The sequence below is a fragment of the Opisthorchis viverrini genome (genome assembly GCF_000715545.1).
Source record: "Opisthorchis viverrini unplaced genomic scaffold opera_v5_7, whole genome shotgun sequence".
In the NCBI taxonomy this organism is placed as follows: Eukaryota; Metazoa; Platyhelminthes; class Trematoda; order Opisthorchiida; family Opisthorchiidae; genus Opisthorchis; species Opisthorchis viverrini.
The window spans coordinates 1719492-1737794 of NW_008751663.1; the positions used below are offsets into that span (position 1 = coordinate 1719492).

At 45.1% G+C, this 18303-nt stretch overlaps 2 protein-coding genes across 2 annotated transcripts in view; one reads left to right on the forward strand and one right to left on the reverse strand.

The window, feature by feature from the left end:
* Positions 1-417: 417 nt before the first annotated feature.
* On the forward strand, positions 418-13759 carry T265_00713 (hypothetical protein; the record flags this gene model as incomplete). Its single annotated transcript, XM_009164562.1, has 5 exons — positions 418-611; positions 653-763; positions 7199-7348; positions 10303-10453; positions 13278-13759. The coding sequence occupies 5 exons, from the start codon at positions 453-455 to the stop codon at positions 13406-13408; spliced, it is 702 nt and encodes a 233-aa protein (XP_009162826.1).
* Positions 13760-15901: 2142 nt separating this feature from the next.
* T265_00715 (hypothetical protein) overlaps positions 15902-18303 on the reverse strand; it is a gene marked incomplete at both ends in the record, with an annotated part of 4606 nt that continues 2204 nt past the window's right edge. The window contains one exon of the mRNA XM_009164564.1: positions 15902-16360. Coding sequence (XP_009162828.1) covers positions 16032-16360 — 329 coding nt within the window. The remainder of the gene's footprint in view (positions 16361-18303) is intronic.

The following is an 18303-nucleotide window of genomic DNA, read 5'->3' on the forward strand; positions in this document are numbered from 1 at the left end:
GCTTAGGTATACCTTCACCCTCTCCCATCGAATAAAAACTACCCCTCACAGTTGTCCTGTTGTCGAACTATTTCCCCATTCAACCATATCAGGCCCCCCCCCCCCTCCGGAAAAAAATAGAAAATTTTAGTGCATGGCTTCTCGGAATTTTTGGTTATGAGGCTTAGGTATACCTTCACCCTCTCCCATCGAATAAAAACTACCCCTCACAGTTGTCCTGTTGTCGAACTATTTCACCATTCAACCATATCAGGGACCATGGTTATGATTCTTTCAGTGAATTTGTTCGTTCGGGGTGGTAGTGATAGGCTTGTTTATCCTTTGTCAAGTATAGCCACGTGTAACTGTTCTTTATTTCATACGTTCAGTACCTGTGCCAGAACTCGGTTTCCGAATCAAGATGCATTTGTTTTATAGCCTGGTATAGTTTGTCAACGTGTCTTGGTCACACAATGGACCGCGTGTTCGAGCGCTTTCATAAAATGATGGAGGATATGGTGTTCTCGGGGTTTTTCGATCGTGAGTTCACTACGTGGCATAGTTTCCCTCTGCTTCCTGGTCTAGACGCACCAGTCACCGACTCCCCGCGAGATGAAATGCTTCGTGAACCGGTACTCCTCGTAATTCTTGTGTGACCTAGACTTTTTTGTAGGAGGGAGAATCCCGTGAACTTCCGGATCCAGAACCATGGACACCCTTCCCCTTCTATGGTGATCTTGTTAAACCGGATATGATGGACAGGGAATTCTTTACAGAAACACAGGTAGAGTGATCAATGACAATTTTCCTCATGTTTTCTGTATTTCATGGTTATGATTCGCTGTTTCAATGTTCTAAACTTGCCATGTGGCTAGTATCCTGGACAGTACTCTTGATATCAAATCTTTCCCCTAGGTATCTCAACCGCCTCACAACACAGCTTTTAGATTTGTGAAAACAGAACATCCAACACAGTAGCCAACAGTCTTCCAATGAAAATCGATGAATACATGTTATGGTGCTCAGAGTCTTGAATTGTTTATAAAGTCGGAACGACTATTCAACCGAACCGGCAATCGCCTTGGTGAGTTCACAGCTTCAAATGTGAAGGCTCTACCACGAGTGCTTCTCAGAAAAAGAAAAGCCTTCAGCTGTAGCACCCTTCCGGTGCCTAGCTGCCATTCCATCCGAAGGAAGCACGAGGGCTGGGATACTGCCAGGTTGCCCAAGCCTAGACAGGGGAAGTCGAGTGGCGGAGGTCGGATTCGAACCACGGACCTTCTGGTCAGTAAATTTGCGCTCTAACCACTTGGGCCATCTCGCCCCCAACAGACCGGTAGGTGGTGATATCGAGGTTGGCAACTCCATAGGAGCTATGTTCATTCTGTGATTGTTCACGGATGTTGTCAAACGTAGGAAATGCTGGATTCCCTGCGGGGGATCAGATGTGGTTCGTCACTGTTTTGCCCTGAACGAAGACAAAGATCTCTTAATATGCGATTAGGTGATTGATTGGGACCTTATTCCTTCAAGTCTCTATTTTCCTTCGAATGTGTTCCAAAACTGAAGGTATCGGGGGCCAATCTAGGAAAGAAGGCCCTTGTATCAGTCCAAGCAAGCTTCTCCACAAGTCATGCCGAGTCAACGATAGATCTTTGCGTACGTGGGAGTGAATTTCAGCGGTCACCGTTTAAAATGATATACCATATAAACGTGAACAACAAGGCGCAACATATTAGAGGTAAAATTATAGTGAGAGCTGCACTTGAAGGCTTAGCTAGTACTACATGCCAAATGTGATCCAAGAGTTTCGCGATACCTGGTCGTTCTGGAGAAATATCCCATACGGTCCCGACGAATTGTCAAAGGTCAAGGGAAAGTGAGCGTGCGCGCCGACCGTGAAGTCTAGTTGATACGGAAAGCTGAGGAGAACGAAGAAGCCCAGAAAGCCGGGAATGCCCGATGATTATTTGGATTGATCCATGCGAATGGACCCCGGAAGCCAACTGTGAGCGAAATCATCAAGGATCAGAATGCAGCAACCATCTTGAATAAAGAAGAACGTCTCGACCGGTGGGCTGAACACTTCCCGCAACATTTATCGTGGCCACCAGCTGCCACGATTGTGATTGAATGGGTTACTCTGTCGACGCGCGCCTTACCTGTGATATATTAAAGGTGTAACGGCGGTGAAGATAAACACTGCGATTAGTACCCAAATCCTCCTAGTTCTCCAGGTTAACCGCACAGTTGATCGAAATAATTCAGACTGACATCTGTGTCCTCTGGCCTCTCCTTGCTACGCCATGTCCATGGTCGTTGTGACTTCTGCCTTGCCGCTTCACATGCAGTATTTTGTTTCAGTTGGCTTCAGTGGGTGAACGAAATATGAGCGTCTGAGTTTGAAAGCACCATGTAAACTTTCCATCTGAGATACGGTGTGAAATGGTGACTCAGGGTGTTTTTTGGGAAAATACCACCATCTAGCTGATACAAACCATGTATGTCCTATGTAAGTTACGAGGCTGTTTCTTCATTCGCCAGACAAACACAAGTACAAACTACTAGAGCCTTTCGTTCAGTTGTCTCAGTCTTACTCTGTAGCATCGCCGGACGGGACCATAACGTTAATGTCGTTAGAAATTTCCACCCCAATTGTGCCCACAACATATCCTAACACTGAACCGAAGACAACACTCAGCCATTACCAAGTATTACGCAACATTCGATGGGGAATTCGAAATTTTTACGGCACGTCAAAGAAATGATTGCACACATTCGCAAACAGCCAACTACTGGCCTCACCTTGCTTATCAGGTAGACCTAGTCTCCGGAAGTTGTGGTAGTCAATTCCTGACTTGAGCAGCAATTTGATCAAATGTTTACTTTTGAGCTCATGTGTATGGTGAAATTGCTGGGGCTGGTGACCCGATGGGGTCCCTCGTAAATGACAGTGCATCAATATTCTTTGCAGTACACAAGAGATCCGTTACGAAGAGATTCTGGGGAGTCTGCTTTACTTCTGAACTAAGTAGTATGGGACCAACAAATCAACTTTTACCGTCACTTCAAACCTAAGCAAATTCCTGTGCTCATGCTAAGGGTAGGGTAGCTGCAACTATTGAAAGCGGTTGCTGTGGAGTTGAAAACCATCATTCCTTCGACTAAGTCACCCAGGAATAACGACCAGTTCTAGTTACTTATGAAAAGCGTTCAATTCGCAAGTACAAAGTTACCCTGCTTCAATCAAAACGCCATGGACCGCACTTTTGGAGCGGTTTCTTTTTAAAAATGATCACTATTATTTGGCATATTTATATACCTGATTTGTACTATCGCTGTGTTTCGATAAACTCGATTTCTTCAGTGTAGTAAGTATTGGAGACTGATAGCCATCACAGACAGCGCGCAGCATACCACAACGACAACAGTCAGCAGAGCCTTTCTCGAACTGTGCGTGCATCATTTGGCTTGACAATAAGGCGTAACTACTCGGGCTGGTTCGCATCGCCCAAACGCGCATGCGTTTGTGCGTCGAAATTGCATGCTCTAGCCGGTGGCTTGAACTAGGATAGCTGTAGTCGATCAGTCGTAGTTTCGCCTGCTGCATTACTGATCTGTGTTTCAAATCTGATGGCGTGAAACTACAGCTACTGGCTAGGATTTTAGAGTTTTCATATTCATTCCGTTTTCCATCTGTTGGTGCTATTTTCTTTTACTCGAAGTAATATCAGAAGGTGAAATAACAGTTATGTATAGCGGTTACCAGAGACACTAGTGCAACCGAATAATACACAAAAGAAAATAAGAGACTTATCGAGTTCTTCGTTTGATAAGTTGTAGTAGACGCAGCCGAGGTTTGTAGGACGCAGTGGAATCGAATGCGGGTCTTGACGGAGTGTGTTGAAATCTGGCCTGCTTCTTGTCGTTTTATTCAAAACGATATCGAGTCCAGACTTTTCCTGCACAGTGAGTCGTGCGTAGGTTTGAACTGACCCTGGTCAAGGCGCTGTGTGAAGTGACGAGCGTCGGCATCCTGCTGTCTTCCGCTTATGTATAAGTTTACGTTGTGAATGAGGATGCGCTTACGTTGTTTGTCTTAAGATAAGATTCCAATCGTCTCGATTAGTCGTGGGGCGCATGTTCATGACATAATCAGAACAGGAGTGATACAGTGGGTGTGCATGCGTTAAACAGATTATGTGAGTGGATGAAGGTAAGCATTGCTGAAATAGTAACCAAACTATGAAAGCGGTTGAAGATGAACGTTGAAGGGATGGTAACCAATACATCCAATATTGGAAAAAAGGATCAGCAGCTCGGTAAATTTTGGTAAAAAAAGAATCATGTGTTCCCTACCGAGCCTGTCTGCTGTTTCTCAGAGTTGGAATATGTCAAAAGCACTTGAAATCCTGCCTCGATTGTGTGGAAATTTGAGACTTTCAACATCGAACTATATGATCTGCGGTCAACAATGATTACGTCATCGTCTTAGTGCTATCTCGGTTCACTCAATTCTTATAATTCAGCAGCCTTTTGCTGTTGTTTCCCATTGACAAATCTTCAGTTCTGGTGACCTCATGAACCTGCGATTTCCAAATTATATGTTTCGATTGTTTCCTTCTTTAGTCTGGGCTGTGTGCTACTCGTTCTTAGTTGTTTCACAGTCTACTGCGCTGGACTATATTCATTCTGGTTTTTGACTGCTTTGGATTCCTCTTATAAAAATAACTTCGCCAACTTTATCGATCGCGCTCCTTTCTTTCTGTCAGTTGCACTTTAAATGCGAACAGATACTAATGTTCAGCCGGCTGCGGGAGGTTGCATTGTTGGTGAATTCAGCGTCACAATAAGGGTGGCTTCCACTTCTTTACTACACATCCTGAAAACCCCTCGAATGAGTTATTTTCCGTTACTTGGTCCCCTACCCAGCTTGTTTGCCCTCCACTCCGAGTGCCTAACGGGGATTACTAGACTGATTAAACCCTTGGTATTTTCACTCCCTTCCATCCGTCAGTTTGCACTAGAAATGCTTCTGCGCTCTTGATTACTTGGAGTGTTATCTTTTTCCCACTCACTTTATCTTGAAAACTATCAACAGGGAAGGCAGGTCTTTTTCGTCACCATTCCACGAGTATTTTCAGTCTCTTCTTAGTATACTCTTGTCCCTCCGAAAATTCACCATCATTTTCCGACTAGTTTACGAAAACTCGTTGTAACGGCATGAGCCTGTTTCTTCCCCGTTGGTTTAAACCAGGAGACAGCCATCTGACTAGTTTCATCATGTCTGCCTGTGGATGATGAAGTACAAAGACACTGTATGGGCGCCAGAGGATACCTCCCTGTCCTTCGACACTGAAGTCCATGATCGACAATGCAGTTCAACCACCGAAAGCTATAAATGGTCGCTTTGGCGTTTGGTTAAAGCAGTCAGTTGCTAATTTTGCGCTTCCTCGTTCCCCCATCCTTGTCGTGTCTGAGGTTCCCAAGTGCCTCCTGTAGGAAAAGACAGATTTCTGCTTAAATTTTCACTTCCGCCCCTTCCTCCCCGTTATTCTTCATGGTTATACCCAGCTTCTCCTCAGTAATCGCTGGGGGGGGGGACTTCCGCCCTCCTCAGTTGGTACTTAACATTTCGATATCGCATGGTTCAGATAGCACCCCTCCTGTTTTGTTCGGTTCTTCTGAGCTTACCCTATTCGTGTCAAAACGGCGTGTATGCACGTCTAGTGGTTCTCATTCTTTCGTTCTGTAACTTTATTTGTGCCTCCAATTTTTTCAACGTGCCTTCTACGGTTCCCCTACTATCCAACAGCCCACTTTGGTTGTCGCATTTTGTTCACAGTCGCTGAATCGACTTTGACAAGAGCACGAATAAAATATCCATTTGACTAGCTACCGGACTGAGTTTTGTCCACCGTTCGACAGCTTGTGTTTCGAACTTTTTTGGGTTCTTGCCAAAATGAACTTTCTTTTTTATATGTCGGAGATGTTTGATAGTCTTATCTTCTTACCAAGTTTCCCTTTTACGAGTTGCATTATTTGGTTTGGGAACGTCCTGTGTCCCGCTCCATGCAGGTATAAATGAACAGTGATGTCCCCCTGGCCCAGAACTCTGACGCTGGAGTTATTCAACCACCCAAGTTCCCACCACTTCTCCTTGTTGTGTGGACGATCTCTCATCCTCTATCCCCTCTTATCCATGCCATTGCAGACAACGCCACTTTGCACACTTCATCCTAGCGGTTTGATTGTGAGATGTACAAAGCGTCGTTGCTCTATTCACCCACCCTGTCATCTGCGAATTAGGTTTGTCCGGTGTATCAACGTTCAACGCTTCCAACTCCCATGTATCCGCCTACCAGTGTTGTTCCATTCCCGATTTTGGCCTTGACACTGGAGCCATCAATCCGTGCTCATCTTTGTTCACCCTTACTGGTCCTTACACTTCAGGCCTCGTGATGCGAGCATCTGAGACCCCTATTTTGTTACTTTGGACACCCCCAGATTTCACTTCAGCTCAAATATTTCCGAATTCGCCCTACCATGTTACGTTTAAAGTATGCCAGTGGCCTTCAAGTGTAGTGTAGCGTCATTCACTTCATTTTAAAGTTAGGTTCACGGGGAATGTTCATACATACTTGCATCTTCCTTCGTGAGCAAAACGGTTGAGCAAATCGTCCCTTCTGATTCGCTCACTCCTATCAAGTTACTACTGCACACCGTAGAACTGAACCCCTTCTCCCAAAAACACCCCTTTGTTGAAAGTTTTTTTTTAAGTTGTGGTCTTTCCCAATTCCAGCATTCGTTCTATGTTCACCTTAGGCCTCGTGTTACTTCCTGTTATTATTTTTTTTCGCTTCTACGAGATCGTTGGTTTTCTTACTATGCAAATCAGATTGTGTGATGGAGGAGCTAATCAACCGATGTAAGTCTTGTTTCCCTCTTATTGTTCCCAAAGAACTATCTGTTATCTAACAGGTGTTTATTCCTTGGCCTCAAGTTACACTTCATGAAGCGTAAACTAAAGGCATCTTAGATATTGCAAGTCGGCTCTACTGACCTGTTAGAGAATGAGTAAAATAATGTTAAGTCAATTATTATGAGATAGATATTTTGTATTCCTGTTCAAACCTACCAACACGTTCAACCAGCCGTTGTCTCCAGCGCCTTTTCTACGTATTGGTTCACTCGCTTGTATCGGATATTTTTTCTCCAGCGCCGTCGCCACATGCCTTCTCAACCGAAGAAAGATATCATTCTGGACGAAGGTGCTCCAGTCGATGATCTTTTAGCTCCCGGACCGTCTACGCAAGTCCACAGATGGTCTCAGTCTTTCAGTCGAAGAATGACTATCGGACCAGATGGAGTGAGTTTTTCATTGTTCGCTAGTCAGCTGTTATGCAACGGTCACGCTGAAAGCTTTCACCTGTCAGGTGACAGCTTTGTTGTTTCGCAACCCAGTTATCAGTCCTGATTAGTATAATACCGAATAACAAATAATTTCGAATAGTCACTTACGTGTTTACGGAAGAAGTTGAATCGACAGAAAACAGCTTCATCCTCTTTCAGCTGAACCAGCAAATCACCATAGTTCTCTCAAATTATCTATACACGTTTTGGTCCGGGGCCCATTAGCCGCGCAATCCCCTTAGCTGTAAAATCTTGACGAGTGAAGTAAAACCTTTTGCGCCAAAATGTTGCAATTTGTTGCGTATTCGCTCAAACCAAATACCATCTTAATCTACTTTCATATGTTTGCGGCTGACCAAATTTGATTGTCCACTGAAGCAATCATACTTGTGGAGGAAAAGTCTGATGTAGTAACTTCCCAGCATCTCTAAGATCTCGAGATGCCTGAATGGGGCTCAGAAATTTGGACTGGTACTCTGAATTCAATTGCCCGATTGCTTTAGTCCATCAGGGACACGTCATAACTTTCGAAAATTCAATTCTATTGTGCAAATGCTGAGCGCCGTGTCTAGATCTATGGTATTTTCGCATTTACATATCCACGATTTTCCTTAGTGTCATAGAATTGCTGTTGATTCATCTGCTTGAAAGTTGTGAGAGCTTCAATAGCTGTGCGACTAGGCCAACCCACTCCGCAGAGCAGAAGAAAACTGTGCAACTGATGCACCATTATTGTGAACCACCAAAAGTGCTCTCCTTCTCATTTCAAAGGCTGATTCTGATTCGAAACAGCCTAGGTAGAAGTTAACAACACAGCTAATCAGCAATGTGAACGAATCGCGTCGATCACGTGCTTAGTTGCGTGAACAGCGAGCCAATGAAGTTATCTGCTCATCAGAAAGCCACTCATCAGATGAACCATTGATATGAGATTAATGCATCACCTGTGTCAGAACCTTTTATGCGCCCTTAGCGTCCGGAAAGCAGCAACCAGCAGAAATAAGTGAATGTGAGTACTCCATGAACAGGTAACACCCCAACTAAACGACATCCAAATCACGTAACTCCACAAAGCCCACATACTTAAACACGCTAACCCCAACCTTCTAACAACTAATGTCACAAATTTGCCAATCAGGTAGCTGGTCGGAAGAATTGGTATGCCTGTTTCGTGTTCATTCACTTCTGGAAGAAGACTGATTTCCGAGAAGTCAGGATATCACAGTACTCTTATTTAGTGCTGCAAGATTCTTTGGGCAACCTAGGTCTAACAGTTCAACCCTCTTCCAGTTAGTCGGTCTTCCTAAGGAATTCACTGCATAATCTTATGTGAGCTACATGGAAAAATTCCGGAACAGATGTGTAAGATGCCCGCTTACCATCTGGTATGCTTGGTCAGAAGACTACTGCTGTCCACCGACATTTCTCAAGGCATGTTTACACAGTCGCGGTAACAAATGGAGTGGTAGGATTTGGTCTGCCTTCTGCTACAATACCGGATTACTGTTAGCCCATGTGAAGAGAAGACAACTCTTGGACAACAAACTATTTTTTAAGTGAGTGAAAACGCAAGGTTACCCGAAAAGGGATGCACGGATCAGTTGACTGTTAGGGTCACTTATGCCGGTAGATGACGATTTCATTGTCATTTATACGAACGTCTTAAGCTACGGCGCCATCTCCCCAAACTTATCCGATTTTAGACCGCTTCCCTGTTTTGAACACTTTACCTGTTTGTTCAGCACCCAAAATCTTAGGAAATTCACAGCAATTCTTCACCAAGCTTTCCGTATAAATTAGTCACCAGGCTGAACGAGATTTATCGTAAAAGCACTAGCTAAAGGCACTGGGTAGATGGGCGCATCTGTTGGAATAGAGTCGTCAGTGACAAGGCCAACTGCGACTTCAAAAAAAGCACGCAAATATCATGCTCTACTGCCTTAGAGTGAAAAGAATTGGAAAGAGTAGATGAGGGATGGGACCTGGTGCTGGCCTATCGCAAGTGCTCAGTCAGACACCGCAGTTGATGGTGTTGGATGTTTTCCGAGATTGAGGTGCCCGGTATATGACCAACTACCCATTTTCTAATTACCTCGTTACGTATCCTTTGACGCCATCCGAAAGCAGCAACGTTTCTGAGGCATGGATGCTAAAAAACCCGAAGATGCTTCGTATTTCATGTCTACAGAAACTGTTTCGCAAGCATACAGTGATACCTGTAGCCGGGTACACGCGGTCCTTGAGACCCAGTGATAGGCCTTTTTGGCGCAACAACCGACGCAAATTAGAAAACGTAATTCGGACTCTTGAGAACGTGCACCGACTTCGTCAGACACGCTTCCGTCAGAGCTAATACAACTACCAGGTATGTAAAATTTTCCACAACTCCCAGTGATTGTCCTTGAATTGTAGGGAGTATGCTCAGAGACTTACTTCGCACTTTGGAGGTCCAAGACACATGCCGAGTTTTGCGCACGGTTCTCGCTGAAACTTCACTGATAAGCTTATCAACTGAGGAGAGTACTGTAGTTTACGCGATCTCACTTTTCAGCTGACACTTAAGTAACTATAACGTTGTATGGGTGGAGTTGTGTGACATGTAATTCACTATCGAATTCGCGCTCTAGTCTTCTGCTGCAGTGACTTGACAGTGCCCCATTATGTTCGACTGACGTAAAAATGTCTTCAGAAGACCGTGTCGTAGATCTGGTGTATTCAGAGAAACAGGTACGCACACACTACATGAGTGAATAAACAATATGTAAATGAGTCCGGATAAAGGATGGCGAAAACTATTTTCATGTCTTCCTGCTTCAGCGTTGCGGTGTCTCCGCCCGGTTTGGTCAACGATTTTCGATTACCTTAATTATACAAAGTTTCAACGCACATTTTCCGTTTATTTTTGTGTAGAAAGTGATTGAGTCGGAAACCCGAGTTGTGCAGGAACCTGACGGCACAAAAGTTCGAACAACCGTAGAGCGATCACCACAGGGTGAACGCAAACGCATCGTACGACAGAAACCGTCAGGTGAAGAGGAAGTGGAAGAAGTCGACACAAATTGTGAGTCTTTGTCACGTTTATATCATACTCATCCTTGTTCATACTTCTTCCCATAATTGATTGGAAGCTATCTTGCCCTAACCGCTGGTTGATTCCGAAACTTTTGTCCCACGAGCAATCATCATCATGGCATGGCATCAGTGTTCAACACCGATGCTTCGCTGCCGTACAACCATGATTTATTTGAAATCCTTACTGTGAAGAAAAGAATAAAGGTGAATGGGGAAGTAACTTAGCGCTAGCCTACACCTCCAAACACTCATTTAGGCAATCTGGATAGAAACTGACAACAAGAACGCCGCTGGCATCGGTTGTCGGTCATATCTCCCCATTCTGGATGACGATTGGTACCGACAACAGCCAAGCGTTTCGTGATCTCCTTCATGCTCCTCTGCCAACTCAAGGGTTGGTCACCTCTATGTTTACGCCATTCTGAGTTGGGCATGGAAAACAGCACTCTCTTCGGCAAACGATGGTTCGGCATACGCAACACATGTTCCAACCAACCCAGCTTCTGGTGCTGGACACATTCTTCAGTGGAATTACTCGTTGCACAACCGAAAACTCCATCTCTAGTTGCATCGTCACGGATTCGCCGAAACCAACCCACACGAACTGTGGTTCTGAGACAACAGAACCACTCGATGTACTACAGACTGCACTGACTCAACATTACAAGGAGGAAGCTTGTAGACGCAGTTTGCTCACGGTAATGCTTGGATAACCTTGGAGCTTACTGAGTCATACGTTGTCACCAGTTTGCCCCGCTTTAGGTTCACGGCGGATTCTGTGCCCTTGAGGAGGTCTGCTCCCAAGACTGCTGTGCGTCTGAGCTGATCCGATATTCGTGGTGTACCGAACTGTTACCTAGTCGGTTTCCACCCACTGCACTCACGGTTTGCATTCAGCTTCGTTCCCTCTCTATCTGTGACACCCCTACCTCTGTATCGATTAAGCATAGGTTCTTTCGAACGTGCCTCTGCAGTTCTGTTTTCATTGCGGTGAGCTGCTCGGTTAGTCGTTGCACTTGAGTCTGCAGGACCTCCACTGTTGATTCATCCCTCTTCAACGTGGCCGATGGCGCCTCGGCCAATTCCTGTACCAGCTCCTCCACGCTCAACTGGCCGGTTGCTCTCCCAACTGCAAGTGGGCACCAAACGCCGACTGCACATCTTCGATATACTGGTAAGGCAGCAATCGCTGGTGCGACACTTCCAGTTCTGGCAATGTATGATCCAATCACTGTTTCAAGCTGGCAGAGAACACGGTTGGATCGCACCGTGGTCCCGTCCTGTCCGCCTTGAACCGCCTCATAGCCCCTGGCGGTTGGGTAGCGTGCTGAACTTCGCAGCACAGAGCTTTCCTTCTTTCATTTGAAACCGTACAAAGGCACTCCAGACCCTATATTGTTTTCCGCCCCCCGCCTTACGACAGCTTGAATCGTATCCCTCAGCTTAAGAAACTCATCCTTTTTATTTCGTCTATAGGAATCTAGAAGATGGGAATAGATTTAAGCCCGATTTGTTCGTAGGGTCACTCACTCATTTGACTGCGTACTGACGATATTTCCTGTAACTGTGACGACGTGGTTGCAGACCAATTACCAAGCTTGGCGGCTACCTGGTCAAAGGCGTCATTTTTTCAAAAAAAAAGATGGCCCAGTGCGTGGGTGGGGAAGGAGGGCGAGACGGCTTAGTGGTAAAGCACGAATTTGCTGACCAGATGGTCCGTGTTTCGAACCCGGCCTCCGCACCTCGACTCCTCTTGTCTAGGCTTGGGCAACCTGGTAGTATCCCAGCCCACGTGCTTCCTTCGGGTGGTATGGAAGCTAGACACCGAAAGGGTGTTGCAGCTGAACGATTTATTTCGTTCATATATAGTTGAAAATGATTGATAAGCGTTTCGATGTGAGCTTTCTACCGGGCACGTATCTAGGTAGCCTGGAACACTAACACTGAGCGAGGTTGACAACTATACCTTGCAACTCTCCTATCCGGATGTGCAGGGTTCGTAAACCTACTTTGAAAGGCTTGTTTTCGTCGACGGCCCCGAGGCTCCTAATCCTCACCTTTATCTTTTGTTTAGTAAAGGTTTATGCAACATCTATAGATAGCCGGTGGTCAAACATATCCATATAAGAAACATGAGTCATGTGTGCACCACTTGATGACGTGTTCGCCGGTCATTTGCTTCCAGATATAGGACACCCCCCCCCCCCCATGGTGGACGAGTTCTAAGCTTATGCATTCTTCACATCTGATTGGGTCTGCAATTTCTAAGTCAGTATCTACCGCCGATCAGAGGAAGTTTAGGCGTTTTTACCTTGACTGTTTGATTTTGACAGAGCACGATTAACGGAATGTCGCACTGCATAGTTCGAGTTACTTCGAGAATTGAAGAGCATATATCATTCTACTTAGTATCAAAAGGGAATACACAACACAGGTTTACTATAGATCGGTTCATGCACCTTACTGATAAACTGAGTTCATCGGTTCTTCTGGAGGCAATCTCTAAACTAAGCGATGTAAACGGCAGTGAAGCATCGGTGTTAAACACTGATGTCATGCTGTCGGTGATGATGATGTAAACTCACTTCCATCGTCAGCCTATCCTGGAAACAAGTACCTTTTCTCACTTGTCTAATAATTGAAGCCACTTTAAACTGTCCGAAACGAACGACTAATACCTTTCACTGCCGAGGGAGCTGTGTTTTTGAGCTGGGTGGTCCTGTTCATTGCATTATGTGCACATACCCGCTGAAATGTTGGTTAGTCAGGATGTTTCTAACCTCAGTTGACCCTTTTCGTTTCTTTCACTGCAGTCGTCAGCCCAAATATGATAATGCCACCATCATCACCGCCAGATCAGAGCAGTCAACCAACTACGGATGGAAAATCATCAGGTATCTTCGACAAAATTCGTAGATGGTTTCAAGGTAGTGATCAGAAATAAACAACCGCCACAATCTATCAGCGTGATTTGTATAGTGTGCTGATCATTATGTTTACTCTTCAGATAACCTGTACCTTTCAGTTGAAAAACCCGTGATATTTTCACAACAAAATAACATTACAAGCCTTTTATTCATGATCTGTTATCTTTGGAGCGGAGCATAGTTAAGCAGCTTTTCAATGAGGTCCACATGCGACAAAAGCATCCGCCGACAACAGTATCGCTTCAAGCCGAGTGTGTCCAGCGCATCACCTTCAGCATATTCGGCTTGTAGTAATCCAATATAGCTTTCCCACTTGTCTCCGACCACTTTGCCACACGTGAAACAGCGGACGGGTATTATCATGATTCTGAAACAGAAAAGAAAAGCAACCATTAGTTTTCATGTCAAACGGTGGAAGGTGAAACCTTCCAAGCAGGCCAGGACGAACATACTGTTGAAACAGGTCATCAATTCGCTCTACAAAAGGATCCTACGACTAGCCGTCACTCGATTTAGGGTGAGTTCGGGATCCATTAATCGTTCCTTTGAGTCAAGCTCGTTAGGACAGTGGAATGACATCTCAGGTGACGGGATGCATTTTATCCATATCACTAGGTATTCGACCAAACCCGCTCGCGTTCCGTTTAATCTGGTGACACTAGCGTCGATCTCCATGGGTGGGTGTCAAAAACATTTGCTATTCCGGTCACTATGTGCAGTGCCAGAACTTCGGACAGACAGGTCGTTCGAGTGACAAGGACGCATGCATTCTAAGCTTCCTTATTTCAGTTTCGTGCGTTCATTGGGGCGAGATGACCCAAGTGGTTAGAGCGCAAATTTACTGACCAGAAGGTCCGTGGTTCGAATCCGACCTCCGCCACTCGACTTCCCCTGTCTAGGCTTGGGCAACCTGGCAGTATCCCAGTCCTCGTGCTTCCTGCGGGTGGCATGGCACCTGGGCACCGAAAGGGTGCTACAGGTGAACGCTTTTTTCTTTTTTTCCTAAACAGAAGTAACTGATGGACGGGCTAATACGAAACATCGATGGTAAGCTTGAACGGCAGGTTTAAACGAAATAGTAGGAAGGGTTTAAGCCAGTGAAGAACAAAAATGTGGAGCAGTCTGTGCTGGTTCGACCGTATTCTCATCCATGAGATTCCACAATAGTTTTTCAGTGCGTCCCATCGTTTTAAGGTCAGTAACCCAGATCAGCTTATTTCTTTCGGTGATCACACACACATGGGAACATTTCCTTGCAGCAGAAGTTATACCTCACACTCCACTTTCTCGATTTCATCATTCGTATTGAGTCTCCAGCAGAATACAAACATAATGGGTTGCTACGACCTGGTAGCCTCACGGGAATGGAGGTTCGCGGGAGATGGGTTCTGGAGCGACAATAGGGTGCTAGCCTCCGAGATCGCGACAGAACAAGCAGTCAGACCGAGGTCACATCAGCATCCATGGATCCGTTGAAGGAACGGTGTAGCAGTGGACTTTTGTCAATTTCAATTCATTTCCGAGGAACCGAATTTCCAGAACTGAAGGGAGGACAACCTCTGACTTCCTAAAAGGCTGATTAACTTCCCAGAAGCGATAACAGTGGAAATCCGAAACACCACTGATTTTGATTAAAAGCTGAACGGTGTTGTAAGATATGAGACCTTGGCACAAATTGAATTGACGTAGATGCTAACTAGGCTTCGGATAAGCACACGTTAGAGTTCGCTGAAAGATTTCAAAGCTGCATTAGGACGGTCATTCAATCAGTATCGGGTTACCAATGATACGCATTGTTCGCGTTGTTATATGATACAGCGTCCTGACATATAATCTTGTTACGCAGCTTCTATTCGACTTCGGCTGGATAGGAAGACCACTGTTTCCTGAGAATCCAAATAACGGAGCTAAAGGCCACCACCTAGTACGTCAGTCATGGAACAATCGCTTCAGAGAATCTGGAGAGTTGTACTCCATGCCCAGGAAGTTTGTCCGATGCAGCGTAATAGGAACGAAATTCCAGTACCACCCCTCAATAAGGCAACATTTTGGAAGTTGAGATAGTTCAGAACGAATTCGTTTGATCAATCAAGAATGGATGTGTCCATATCCGAACCAAATATTGATTGGTTGGGCAAAGCCGCAGAAACAATATACGGGGCCAAACAATAACCTACAAACAACGACAACCGTACTTTTAAACGCGTCATTAAAAACGACTCCGCCTGTGAAGCTATATAACAGCTCCCACTTGTGTGGAATATTTATCCACAAGTTCCACAGGAAGCGTTGTCGACACAAGGATTCGTCCCGAAGTTGCCCTTGCCTACTATTACTTCTAAAAAATGATACTGACTGAGGAACTCTGTTTACAATCATCCCAATCAAGTGAATGACCGTTAACGAACCTGCACGCCATGTTACTTTTGCCCGAAGGGCCTTACGCAGACAACTCAGTTCTCAGACAGACCAATAAAAACCAGTTGGTAGGTAGTCAAGTGTATTGACCTCCTTCATTGCAAATGGTTTGTATTCTTAGGGAAATCTTTAAAATAAGTCAAAAAACAAAAGGTGAGTAGGAGACTAGATTCAAATAGATGCTCCTCCTTGGAAGTGTAACAAAGGCCAGTGGGATGGCGACTATGGTGTGCGCCTGAAATCTGGTTGAAGTGTTGTGTCGTCAGGTGGCATTGTTTGGGGTTGCGTTGGCAATGTAGGTTGTGAACATGGATCCCCTTCTCGCTCACTGGTTGTATTCGGTGACTGTGGTTGAGTTTCCTGATCCTGTATGTCACCAATCACGTGCTCTCCGGATAATGATTCGTAAGGAGGTGGCTCAAAGGCGTCTCTAGGCATTGCCAATACGTCCTCGTACTTCGGAGGGAGACAGAGCTCCGCTGGTCCAATTCTAGCGGGTGAACTCGCCAGTCCACGGGATCCACGGAACAAAACTATGATTCTTCCTGTACCTGGGAGGCGCGGAAGAATGTCAAGAGAAAGTACACAGGTTACCAAGAATAGTTGGGAACGGATGAGGCAAAAATGAAGATTATTGTTTCCTAAAAATACACAGGGTAGTCGAAACAGCGGAGGATCCTAATGGCGAATCTTCTCCCTCATCCGTATCAAGGTGGTGTTTATATGGGCATAATCGAGGAAGCTAAAGCACGTAAGCCAGTTACACCCACAACAACGCACTCTCTAGTTCAGTTACTGACAGTGACCAATTTTCAGCTTCACTTCGATGTGGCCACAGGATTCGAGCCTGATTAAGAATGGTGACAAAATCGGATTCGTCAGTCTGGCTACGACCGTTCAAATACAGTAATATCTTTTCCAGAAAAGAAACCTCCATCGAGGAGACAACTTTAGGGTCATGGGATTTTCCACTGTAATCCTTAGTTGACGAAACGAACCCCCAGAACAAAGAAGTAGGTACTCAGTTCCTTAAACGCCCGATTGACTTCCCAAGAGCCTCTATCGCCAGAAAAGTGCAGCTGAGTATTCAAGCCGGAAATGGGATTCACCGAAACTCAGGGGTTGTGTCCATCTAATGGGCCCGGAGAAAGCGAAATCAGCTGTGGGTTGTCACATTGTACGACCGTACGACTAGTGTTATGACAATGGGCAGAACTACACTAATTGCTGCGTTTGTAAGCGATGATTGGTACTGTGGGTCACCTTAAGAAAAACCCCTTCGCACGAAAGGTCAATTCCAATTTTAGAGAGAAGCGGCTCGAGAAGCATACGAACTATTTTTGTCAGTAATTGACCAAGTTAACGACACCACTAGGCAATCCGTTTGGTCCGAAAATACCAGACAGTTTTTTTTAGAATGGTCGAACGAATGGGATCGATCGGATAGCAACACTTCGTTGATGACAATTCATCAATAACCGAACCTGAAGATCCACGCATTCACAAACTTATGGATTCGAAATACCTGAGACAGAAAGGGAAGAACAACCGCCTATTTTTCGGACATCGTAAATACTGGCCATTGACAGCAAATACTGTAACGGTTTACCGCAACGCCAGATGCGTGGAAATCCACCGTGAACTCCCGGACTTTGCGACGGTTGTCTCTGAACATGGGTTTATTTGTCTTGTGCTGTTGAGCCGGGATAATCTTCAAGATGAATTTTTTCTCACAGGTCGATAACCTATCCATTGATTTTCTGGTTCGCTAGCTAACCTTCACCTTGGTCGTTCGAACATTTTTGCAGCAAGCACCATCTAACCATGTGTACACATTATAGTGGCGCAGCTATTGCAAATATTAAGCAGAATGATAGCATACCATAATTCGTGTAGGTTTGCTACGCAACCAAAAAGCTCCACTGTGCTGACTCGTTGAGCTCGACTCAAAACTCAGCAGTCCATTTAACAGCGTCCTTTACCCTAGAGAGATCGTTAATGGGACCGGATGAAATTGTATAAGATACCAATTTCGAAGATTGCCCCACCGGTTTCCACGCCCTCCGTTTTTTTCTCCGGTCTCTTGTATCCACCAAACCGGTTAAAAGCGTGTGTTATCAAAGGGGACCACAATAAACAATCAACCGATGACAAAGTCATAAACGGTGTTAATGGTTGTTTGGACGTTTTTGGATGTATTTGTTGAGCAACGAGTTATATACAGTGTAAACGAGCATACTGAGGATAGATGATGTTCAACTTCATGTCATGATGCGTTCAGACGTTCCAAAAAGAGTAAACACAATAAAATGAAGGAGTAGTCGCACACTGAATGAGTCATTATCATCATCGACAGTATGACATCAGTGTTCAACACCGATGCTTCACTGCCGTACAACCATGACTTATTTGAAAGCCTTATTGTAAAGAAAAGAATAAAGGTGGATGAGGAAGGGACTTAGTGCTAGCTTACAACAATCATTACGAGGTGCAT